At 44.7% G+C, this 12,288-nt stretch overlaps 1 protein-coding gene across 4 annotated transcripts in view; it reads left to right on the top strand.

The window, feature by feature from the left end:
- Nucleotides 1–6,788: 6,788 nt before the first annotated feature.
- Nucleotides 6,789–12,288, top strand: part of ghrhrb (growth hormone releasing hormone receptor b) — a 55,294-nt gene continuing 49,794 nt past the window's right edge. For all 4 annotated transcript variants that reach the window (XM_079689004.1, XM_079689003.1, XM_079689006.1 and 1 more), the window contains exon 1: nt 6,789–7,059. In XM_079689004.1, coding sequence (XP_079545130.1) covers nt 6,964–7,059 — 96 coding nt within the window. In that variant the 5' untranslated portion in view covers nt 6,789–6,963. The remainder of the gene's footprint in view (nt 7,060–12,288) is intronic.

Below are 12,288 nucleotides of genomic sequence, written 5' to 3'. Positions count from 1 at the left end.
TTGGCAGGACCCCCGGCAGAAGAGTAGTCGGCGGGGCCTCCAACGGCACAGGACATAGAGTTGGCAGAACCCCCAGCTGGACCTCCAACGGCACAAGAGTAGGCTTGAGTGGAGAATCGAGAGGAAACTTGAGAGCTGACTTGAGAGATGACTTGAGAGGGATCTTGAGCGGGAACTTGAACGGAGACTTGAGAGGAAACTCGATAGGGAACTCGAGAGGAGACTCGAGAGGTGACTCGAGAGGGGACTTGAGAGGGGACTCGAGAAGTGACTCGAGAGGGAACTTGAGAGGGAACTCGAGAAGAGACTTGAGAGTTGACTTGAGAGGTGACTTGAGAGCGGACTCGAGAGGTTACTTGAGAGGGAACTCGAGAGGAGACTTGAGAGGTGACTTGAGAGGGAACTCGAGAGGAGACTTGAGAGGACTCTCGAGAGGTGACTTGAGAGGGAACTCGAGAGGAGACTTGAGAGATGACTTGAGAGGGGACTGGAGAAGAGACTTGAGAGGGGACTCGAGAGGGAACTCGAGAGGTGACTCGAGAGGTGACTTGAGAGGGAACTCGAGAGGGGACTTGAGAAGTGTCTCGAAAGGAGACTCGAGAGAGAACTCAAGAGGGGACTCGAGAGGAGACTTGAGAGATGACTTGAGAGGAGACTTGAGAGGGGACTTGAGAGGTAACTCGAGAGGTGACTTGAGAGGGAACTCGAGAGGAGACTTGAGAGATGACTTGAGAGTTGACTTGAGAGGTGACTTGAGAGGGAACTTGAACGGAGACTTGAGAGGGGACTTGAGAAGGGACTCGAGAGGAGACTCGAGAGAGGGCTTGAGAGGGAACTCGAGAGGAGACTTGAGAGGTGACTTGAGAGGGGACTCGGGTAGGAACTTGAGAGGAAACTTGAGAGGGGATTTGAGAGGGAACTTGTGTCGGTCGGTATGCCGTCAGGACACGGGGAGCTGGCGTCGGCTGGAGAGCCAACAGGAGACGAGGTGCTGGAGTCGGCCGGTATGTCGACAGGACTCGGGGAGCTGGCGTCGGCTGAACAGCCAACTGGAGACGAGGAGCTGGAGTCGGCCGGTATGCTGACAGGACTCGGGGAGCTGGCGTTGGTCGGTACGCCGACAGGACTCGGGGAGCTGGCGTTGGCCGGTAAGCCAGTCCTGGAGCCGAAACTGGAGTCGGTACCATGGGTACTGGGGCCGGTACTGAAGCCAGAACCATGGCTGTAAGGTCCGGTTCTGGAACCGGAAATGTGACTGCTGGGGCCGGCACTGGAGCCGGGACCATGGCTGTAAGGTCCGGTTCTGGAGCCAGAAACATGGCTGTAAGGTCCGGTTCTGGAGCCGGAAACATGACTGCTGGGGCCGGCACTGGAGCCGGAAACATGGCTGTATGGTCCGGTTCTGGAGCCGGAAACATGACTACTGGGGCCGGCACTGGAGCCAGGCCCATGGCTGTAAGGTCCGGTTCTGGAGCCGGAAACATGCCTGTAAGGTCCGGTTCTTGAGCCGGAAACATGACTGTGAGGTCCGAAGCTGAAGCAGGGGCCATGGCTGCTGGGGCCGGCACTGGAGCCGGAACCATGGCTGCTGGGCGCGGAGCGGAAGCCTGGACCCTGGACCCTGGCTGTGTAAGCCAGGTAATGGAGTATGGAAGCATGGATGCGTGGGCCAGTACTGGTGCATGGATCCATGGCCTTGTGGGCCGGTTCTGGAGCAGGGACCATGGCTGCTGGGGCCGGCACCAGAGCCGGAACCATGACTGCTGGGAAAGGAACCGGAACACAGGTCCATGGCTGTGTGGGATGGTACTGGAGCACGGTACCATGGCTATGTGGGATGGTACTGGAGCACGGAACCATGGCTGTTGGGTCCGACGCTGGAGCCGGAACCATGGCTGTTGGGCGCGGAACCCTGGCCTTGCGTCTCTTAGGAGTTGTTTGGAGGCTTCGTGGACCTCCAAACGCCAGACCAGACCCCAAGATAGGGTCAGAAAATGAGGACTGGCTCTCAGGGCTACGTGAAAAAATCCTAAGCCACTCGGGCAACAAGCTCCAGAGCCAGGGCTTGCGAGCAACCTCCTGACGTGCCTCCTTGAACGCAGCATCTCTACCCCGTCTAGATGAGGTGCCTTTCCACCCATAAAAAATATACTCCAGAGAATATCCAAGACGTTCCGCCTGTAGCATCAAAAGGTGGGTCCATTTTTGGTCAGCTCGTTCTGTTACGATCCCAGACACTTAAGATGTAGGATCCAAATGCAAGACCCGGGAGACAGAGGTAAAGTATTTGTTGGATACTTTATTTTCCAAAACAGCAAAAATGAAAACGTTCACGCAGTGAGGAATCAAAAATCAAAGACTTCCAAGAGCATAGACCTAACATGACAATAGACAAGAAACGATACGCATTGACCTGAACATGACAAGAGACAAGACGAACTGACACTGAACACTGGGAGACAGGGGAATTTAAACACAGGGTAACAAGGCACAGGTGGGAACAATCAGGGGCGGGGCTGACACTGATGGGCACAGGAAACATACGAGGAGTGACAGGTGAAAACAATCAAGGAATTAGACACACCAGGGAACTAACGACAGACATGAAAAACACAGGGAAAAGGACCAGACAATAACCCAGGAGGAAATACATGACAGCAAACACCCAAACCTAGACAGACAACACTAAAACCCGTGACATACACCTGGGGGTGTGACAAGGTCAATGTTAAGCTTTGGCCGGCTCTGTCTTTTCTGCACCCTTCTTTTCCGCATTAAGCGGATAGACATGATGGAGCAAATGAGGCGGTGGTCAGTCCAGCAGTCGTCTGCACTGGTCATTGCTCTGGTGTTAAGGACATCACGGCGGTCTTTTGAGCGGACAATGACGTAATCAATGAGATGCCATAGTTTGGAGCGAGGATGCATCCATGATGTTTTGATCTTGGTTTTTTGATGGAAAAGTGTGTTGGTGATGACCAGGTTGTGCTCTGAGCACTTGGTTAGCAGTAGTATGCCATTGGAGTTTGTGTTTCCAACCCCTTCTCTCCCCAGCGTGCCTCTCCATTAGGGGTTTCACCAACTAATCGACTAGACGACTAGTCGACTACCTTTACCACTAGTCGGCGCTGTAGGCCCTAGTCGACTAGTCGTGAAAAGAATTGAGGTAAACGAGGTGCTGCAAAATGCTCCAAAACACGTCCGACATTCTTATGTATGGCAGTACTTCAACGAAGATGTAACCAACTCCACAGTGAAGTGTCAGTTGTGTACAGCTGTACTGAAGTACAATACAAATGCATCTGCTATGCGCAACCATCTGAAGATGAGACACCCGCTGCCGACAGCTAGCACTAGCAGTAATGCTAGCACCAGTGAGCAACGGACCGGTGTCAGCGCTGAACAGAGGCAAACGAACAGCAAGAAAACACGGGTCAACAGTGATGCGGATGATGAGCTACGGGATTACTGCCAGCGGACACCGCATATCCCCACAATGGATAATCCACTGGAGTGGTGGGCAGAAAACGTGCACCGCTTCCCCCGCTTTCGAGGAGCTACCTGGCTATTCCAGCCACAAGCACCCCGAGTGAGAGGGTTTTTTCCCTGGCACGCAACACTGTCACCCGAAAGCGGTCAAGCCTCCTTCCCTCACATGTCGATGCGTTGGTGTTCAAACCAAACCAAAAATATGGAAAGGTGGACGTTATCATGGAGGACAGCGAATAAAGTGTTGCGCACTGGATTTATGTGGCATTTATGTAAACAAGAGTTTTTTGCTGTCGATTTTGGTGAGTCCAGTTACTGTTTGTTATTTACTCAGCCATGTAACACAAATTAAAATGCAGTGTTTAATGTTACTGTATGAGTTCCAATATAAAATACAGTTGTACACCTCTCTTTGTGTGTCTTTATTATGACGTAACGACTAGTCGACTAGTCGACTACTATTTTGAAAAATGTGTCGACTAGTAAATATTGGTAGTTGTGAAACCCCTACTCTCCATAGGTGGTGGTTTCGTCCCACTCTGGCATTGAAATCTCCAAGCAGGATTAACTTGCCCTCCTTGGGGACTTCAGATAGAGTTTTGTCCAGGTCAGCATAGAAGGCCTCCTTTACTTCATCCTGTGCATCAAGTGTTGGGGCGTAGGCACTAATAACGGTGGCGATCTGACTGCTGGCAAGCATCAGACATATGGTCATTAGGCGCTTGTTGATGCCCACAGGGAGTTCATGGAGGTGGTTGATTAGGCAGTTCTTAATAGCAAAACTCACACCATGGATTCGTGGCTCATTTGCAGGCTTTCCTTTCCAAAAGAAAGTATATCTGCCATTTTCCTCCTTCAGCTGCCCTTCATCAGCCCGTCGGGTCTCGGAGAGCACTGCAATGTCGATCTGGAACTTCCCTAGCTCTCTGGAGATTATCGCAGTTCGCCTTTCAGGTCGATCGCTGGCTTGGTTGTCCGTGAGGGTCCGCACATTCCAGGCTCCAATACGTAAATGTTTTTCTTTTCTTTTTTGTTTCTGTCCGCGTAATGGTGATCCCTCTGGATGCGGTATTCCAGACAGGATTTTGTGAGGCAGGCTATGTTTGGGGTACCTTTTCTAACCCCCTCCCCTACTGGGGTGAGCAGAGTGGACCCTGAATAGGGGCTGCTCAGTCATGGGTGCAGCTGCCGAGAAGCTCTTTGTGCCTCAGTCCAAGAGCTTAGCGACTGAATCAAACACCCATCGCCTGTGTGCCAGGTTGTGACTAGGAACTACCAGACTTCACTGTCCAGCCCCCGTTACCACTTCCTGAACGCCACAGGACTTTGTCTTTGTCCAGGATGTAAAATGGGTAGGTTCCCTTCGGGAGGACGCCTGCGCGTGACGTCTTTTAACGTGGGGAGACTGATGCGCCTTCAGCCACCACACGGTCCTTGGCAGAGATGGGCCTGAATCCAATTGCATGGAATCCATGACGAATGGAGACGACTCTCTGTTGCAGCCTTTATCCGCCTTCAGTGCCGTTGTGACTTAGAGTATCATCCTTCGCCACTTCCGCCGTTGAGGTCTTTGGATCGCACTTTGTCTGGGAACTCCCCCTCGACCTCACCATGGGTGACCCTACCAGGAGCTAAAAAGCTCCCGACGGCATCGCTCTCATAAATCACTCCTTTTGGTACGAGAGTGACCTGTCCTGACTGACAATTTTGAACGATTTGGTCATTATTTTTCTAGAAATACATGTGTGTGACATCTGTGGACAAATACAAAGCCTTTATTTTTGACATCAGAATGAAATCCCAAATTCAGCCAGATCTATCTGAAACACTGATTTGGAGGTGAACCTGTGAGTGACCACGCATAAAATGTAAGTTATAATCCAGTATTTCAAGAATAAGATTCGTCCTTATAGCAACAATTAGTGGCTTTCAGAAGGGTTTAATTTGGGTACTGGACGTTTGTTCCTGCAACATGACAAATACACAGCAGAAATGCAAAACATACACAGCTATGCATTATTTGAAGCTTTGGTCAAGCTCCAGACTGCAGCCAGCAATATAAATTAAGCCCCTACCATTAAATAATAATATGCAAGCCTAATCCCTGTATTAGAACACTCCCACTCTCCTATCTGCGGGAAATTCATTGTTGGCGCTCTATTGGAAAAGACAAAGACTGTCTGTCAGCTATCGACCTCTGCAAGGTGCAAGGTGCCTCCAGCACACACACGCACGCACACACACACACACACACACACACACACACACACACACACACACACACACACACACACACACACACACACACACACACACACACAACCACTCACCCGCTGGGCTGTCAACCTGCAGTGTGTGTGTTTATTCTAACTGTTTATATAAAGTGTCCTGAGTAATGTAACATTTACACAACTACAAGGGCATCCCAACTGTACAGGACACTCTGGACACACACACACACACACACACACACACACACACACACACACACACACACACACACACACACACACACACACACACATGCAAACATGAGCTTGTTTGTGTTATAGCAAGGCAGCATTTACATTGCACCAAAGAAAACCATTGTATTATCATTAGTCACCTTATCAGCTATATAAGGCCAGAAAGGGCTACACATATATAGCTTTAAACTGGTCGTGATGTATTGCTTATACATGTTAAATGACGGTTATGTAATGTATCCTTATAGATAAAGCACTTTACCTATAAGTGACTTTTGTAACCTTTGCAGTAACTTTGGTAGAAAAAAGTGGAATACCAGCTTAATAATAATAATAATAATATTTATAATAATAAATAAATACAATTAGAGTGATGAAATAAATGTTTTGGACCATTTGATATTTGGGATTGTATTTTCAGGGGATTTGGTTAGTATTACATGTTTTAGTTCATGATATTTCTATATAAAACAGGAATTCTCTCAAATTCTAGATAATGTTAATAATTATATTTGATACATTTGAAGTGTATTGAGCCCTATTCTAAAGCTTGGTCCATTTACTTCTGGAAATATACATCTTAGTGGCCCTGGTGTACGGTATAGCCTCTGGTATTTTGCTGATAATGGTTAGTATATTGATATATACAGACATCATTATGTGGCCCTATTCTTAATATAAGTTTTACGCATGTGATTACGACATAATGTGTGTGCTGATATTGGCTCCTCATCCTGTCCTCTCTCGTGTGTCCGCGCGCAGCTGTGCGCTCCGCTCCGTCTGCCTTTCAGGGAGGAGCGCATACTTGTATTGGCTCTCAGTCGAGTCCCGGCTCTCCTCCGCGCGTAACGCAGACCTCCTCCTGCACCGAAGAGACATTCACATGAGGAAACGGCCAACAAGAGGCGCAGTTCATGGATTGTTGGACATTTGAAAAGGGAACTCGTTTCTTACTCTCGAAGACTGATACTTTTTCGCGCGAGTCTTTCCAAGTGAACAAACCTACAGAATGTTACTGCTCAGTATCTGTGGATGCTCGTGGATGAAATGGATGGCCACAATGCTTCAAATGGGGATGTTCCTGCAGCTGGCGCTGTGGGAGACGGTGAGTTCACTCGCAACACTAAGGCTGTGGATCTTCAGGATTGGCATGATGATGTTTAGGGTTCTATTGATTTCATTTCCAAATAATAGTTAGTTGTTTACTTAGCTCTGCACATGTACAGCACAAAACAGTCAATTTTAAAGGGGTGATATCACCAATGTGACTTACATCATTCCATATGCTGTCCAATGTATCAGTCAGTAAGCAGATTAGATAAGAGTTATAGGATGAATCCACTTACTGCTTAGTTTGTTGAAATAATATATTGAAGATTCAAGGTGTGCCTGTTTTTTAATTTGTTGATTGGCTTAACATTTGTTTTATTCTTGCATTGATATCACTTAGCGTGTATATTTCCTACATGTTTGAATATTTCCATCTTGAAAGGAAAGGAAATGGGGATGAATTTGTCATAGATTTAATATCATAAGGAGCGATGTTTATTTCTTATAATTCTTTAATTTAACCATTAAGATTAAGATTTTGTTGTGCATTTAACACTTATTCTGCAGTAAGAACGTTTTATATAACTTATTGAATAACTCGACCAAACTATATTCCATCTGAGAAGCTGCAGACATGGACCCGCTGCCCTATTGCTGTGTGACGTATCTGAATTTATTTACGAACACGATTCCCTGATGAATGATACATTTGTGTTTCAGTAGTTATTTTAATGATAATCTTTCTATTATTGACCATTCTGTGTGATGCTTTGTCATCCCAGGCTTTTTCTTGCCCCGTTTTGGTGTCCTAAGGAAAGTTTGATAATCTAAATATAAGTCTCAGAGAAACTTTCATCTATGAGGAACCAGCGATAAAGACACTCACTTTACTCTGCTGCTTTTAGCTCCTGACAGGCAGCAGCAGCAAAGAGAAAGCATTAATATATATTTCTGCAGATGTTTGAATTTAAGATAATGCCACAATTCAGGGTGAATAATAGTCCCTTTAAAGTCCATTGTATCCATATTTGAACTTGGATTAAATGCCATTATAAAGGAATTTCACCTCCCCCAGCTGTGTGCTCCTCTGAGAGTTCAGCAGAGTCCAAATCCTAATGGGGGATTTGGTGTAGTGACGTGTCTCTCATGAACCTGAAGGCAATTATCCTGTGTTGTCCAGTCCTTTATTAGCTGCTTCCTCCACAGACTCTGAATGTGCTCATTTGATCCTCTCTGCCTTTTCATTATTGATCATTGTTCTTCTGGTGACAGCAGGATGGACATTTAATGCCACTTATTGAACTGCTGGATCACTATAATTGCGTCCAGAGAGTGAACATGGCTGGAGTGATTTAATGTTGTCACATCCCTATTAACACTCTTCATTTCTCCGTCTCCTGCTCTTTTTGACATTCTATGTGTCTCATAACATTCTGTGAGCTTTTGTAGGTCCTTGTCTTCATGTGTACAGGGATTTATTTTATCAATATAGCTTTGTCATTCCTTTTTGTCAACACCCAGGCGGGTTTTAGGTAATTGAAAACAGAGCTCTAAAAAAATCGAGGTGGTGAAGATTTTTAGAAACGCCTCATTCATTGTTGCTGTGGAGTTTTAATGCTTGTAACATCCACTCACGGATGGAGCCAAGAAGATAACAGCACATACTGCTGTTATCTTCTTGGCTCCATCCGTGAATGGCGGTGTTTGCCATATACTGTATTACCATCTAACAGCACTTTTTGACATGTTTACATACTGTACATTTACATTGACTCCTCCACTATATTGAGGAACAAAGGCATCATATTGCACTACAGACGCCATTGCAACATTATCCAACACCAAGATGACGGAGTGTGTAGCCCAGGGGTCTCAAACTCAAGGCCCGGGGGCCAAATCCGGCCCACGACTTCATTTTATGTGGCCCCGCAAGAGCTTGCAAAGAATATAATACGTATATTATACGGTTACATGCCACTTTACAGAAGCAGGTTGCCCATAAACTACATGTCCCACAATGCATCTCGTTTTGTGACATGCGCACTGAAGAGACTTGCAATTATTTGCCCTGGACTCAGGGGCGGACTGGCCATTGGGAATACCCCCCCCACGTTGACAATTGACTAGTTCGGCCGGTCGGCCGGTCGATTTTCCCGGGCTGTTTTTTTTTGTCCCAGCCCGCCCCTGACTTCTACTTTCAGTCGTAGTTAATTACTAAGTTATTATCCTATCCGATAATAATCCAATTCAAAGGCAATAACGTAATATAATACATTGTTTGATATATACTTAAGCAATAGCTCACGACAGGCCGCTTCGCGTCGGGCCTAACCACGCCCCTTAGCTGTGATATAATGAGCATATATCACGGCCTGAAGTGAGCTATTGCTTTTATAAAACGGTTACCAAGTGTGGCAATATGAAAGAAAAATACACACTCTAATTTAAATAGTTTTTATTAGTAAATAATGATGTTCAAAATAAAATAGTCCCTCCATTGCCTTCTGCTCAAAACATAATGCAAGGTGGTTGCTACGCAACAACACTAACAGCAAGCGAACATATTAGACAGAGAGCGTTGATCCATTATTTGGCTGTTTATTTACATTAATGTGTATGTTGCTGTTTATTGTGCATCCACTGAAAAACTGTCCAGCATCAGTAGCATGGCTTACGTGGTCACTTGTATAGGTTGAAGTTGTTCGAAGCTGTTGCTTGGCGTGGCGAGAATATTGCTCCACTTTCTCCGGTCCCCGAGATTGGGCTTCCAGTAGCTCTTGAGAGAGCTTTCGCACCTGTGGCCACTAACGGTCATAATTTCTCTGCTTTGTTTCAAGACCTGCATCAGAAAGTTTTTGAATGGTGCTACTTTTCCAGTTGGTCTACCTGCTCTTCACGTAGCTCTGCATGTCGTAGTTTAGGTGCTTTTTTTTTTTCTGGAGATAGGCACTGCTCAATCCACTCCTCCATACTATAGTAAGACCCCCCCGGAGGTCGAAGTTAATCTTAAATGTTTCCATTTGATGCTTTGTAAGTTTGTTTCGTAACGGAAGAAATTTAAATATATTTATAAAACTGACAAGTCAAATCAAGCAATCTGATTGGTCGATAGCGTTTTTGCGGACCTCTTTGATTACAGATTTGAAAACATCGTTGCTTGCTTTAAAAGTAGCACAATTCGTTATGTTAAACCTTCAAAAGTATCTAGATATCCCTGCCCTAATGCCAAAGGAACTGCACACTGAATATGTTTTGCCGTTTGATGTCTATGTCTGGACCGCTGCGTCAAAAAGGAGGGCTTCTGCCCCGTTACTTCTCCGCTGCTTTCTTGTTCCAGTATCAGCCCAACGGTATACTGTTTTTCTCAGACGCGGAGGGATACTGACTTGTTGTGAAAAGTAACTTACAATTCTACCCGTGGTATACGCTCAGTATATCACGGCTAAGAACCAATCAGATTGCTTGATTTGACTTGTCCGTTTTATAAAGTATATTATATATTTATATAGTTAAAACCGGCCCTTTGAGTGGAACCTTAATGCGAATGTGGCCCGCGATGAAATTGAGTTTGACACCCCTGGTGTAGCCCAACCCTTTGACAGTGCTTCAGTAGCGTTTTTCGTGATTTCATTAGAGTATTTTAAAACCATGCATACAAAAGAACCTGTATATTATGGACTTGCCATCATTGTAAGTAACCCGGAACATAAGCCAAGCTTTTTTTTCACCATTACAATAACTCCAATGGGCACCACACTGTTAGCATATATTATCTGAAATATAGGGCTACTATAGAGTTACTTTACTACTTCATAAACTTTTGGGTAGTTAAATACATCTAAAAACTCATCATCATTTATAAGTTCATCATATTTATAAAATAACTCCCGCCCTATGTCTGCAAGCATGTCGTACCGCTCCCCTACAAACAAGCCATTACACTTTAAATGATTTCTAAAGGCCACATAGCCAGTGCAGAGAGGTCAACATGGAGGAATGGGCTCCAGTATTTATAAATGATATGAGTTCATTTTCCTGGTGGCTGTATTCTGTCAAATGGAAGGAGGTTGATTGATTTTGGGGACAAATAGCATCAGTGATAGAGTAATTAGACTCAAAGGCTGGGACGGTTTTTGTGTCTGAAAATAAAAATAATGGAGCTGCCTTTGATATATTTCTAAAAATATTTAACGTTGAGCCTTTTTTCTTTTTATAAATTGAAGGTGGTTGTCTTGTAATATCTTCAAATTACATAATCAAACCGGATTAAAGGAAAACTACTTTTTGGAACCTTTTTTCTCTTACACAAAATGCAACCCATGGCAGAGGACAACTGTTTTCTTTAAATCAATATGGAAATAAATCCACAGTTACGATGGCAGCTCTCTGATGTAAGATGTAAGCCTACTTGGGGAAGGGGGGGTTTGAGCTATTTCCTATTGTTAGCATGCCATCGTGTGCATTGTCCTTTTCACGCAGTCCTCTTGAACAGTGTTGTATAAGGGCCCATAACTACAGATGGGTAAATATAGGTTTATTTTTGTTACTGTGGGGGACCTTGAATTCAAACTACAGTAATGTAGCCATAACTTTTAGCCTCGCAGTCCAGGGGCAGGCTGTGTGTGTTGGTGAAAGGGCATGGAACAGTTGAACTCAATTTTGTAATGCTGGCTTGAGCAGAATAAAATATATTTAGTTTTACAGGAATCTTAACAAACTGTGTTGACTTGATCTAGGCAGAAAAGGGAAAATCTTTGGACGTTATCCTCAGGGGAACCTCTGCCTTGCGTTTCATGTTGATCTGAGTGAGGATGTGTTGAATAGGCAGAGATATTTTTGCTCTTAACCACACATTTCAACATCAGGCTGGCGCTAAATTCAGGGGGTCAATTAAATCTTAAGAACTCATCATCTGGAACCCATTAATGTCTATAAGTATCAATTGTGTAGGTGGATGTCAATGAATGAATGATTATTAATTTACATTTTAAATGAATAATTGAAAACTTGAAAGCAAAGGATGCAAATTAGAGTATGTTCCTAAAATGTCAAATTATTCTTGCTATTCCTGCAACTGGGCCAATAATTACATACAGTAAAACAAAATCTCACTTCTGTATATTGCACTTAGAAATCTTTAGCTTATTTATTAGCTTATTTGAAGCAAATGCAGTAGCAATTACCATCGTTTCATATATTAAAGCTAACATACTTATAGGATTCTTATTTTGAGTTTATATCTTCAAAGGCACTTATTTTAAATTGCTCCGGATAAAAGCGTCAG

This window comes from Notothenia rossii, assembly GCF_949606895.1.
Source record: "Notothenia rossii genome assembly, chromosome: 1".
Lineage (NCBI taxonomy): Eukaryota > Metazoa > Chordata > Actinopteri > Perciformes > Nototheniidae > Notothenia > Notothenia rossii.
This window is presented reverse-complemented; position numbering and strand designations above follow the sequence as displayed.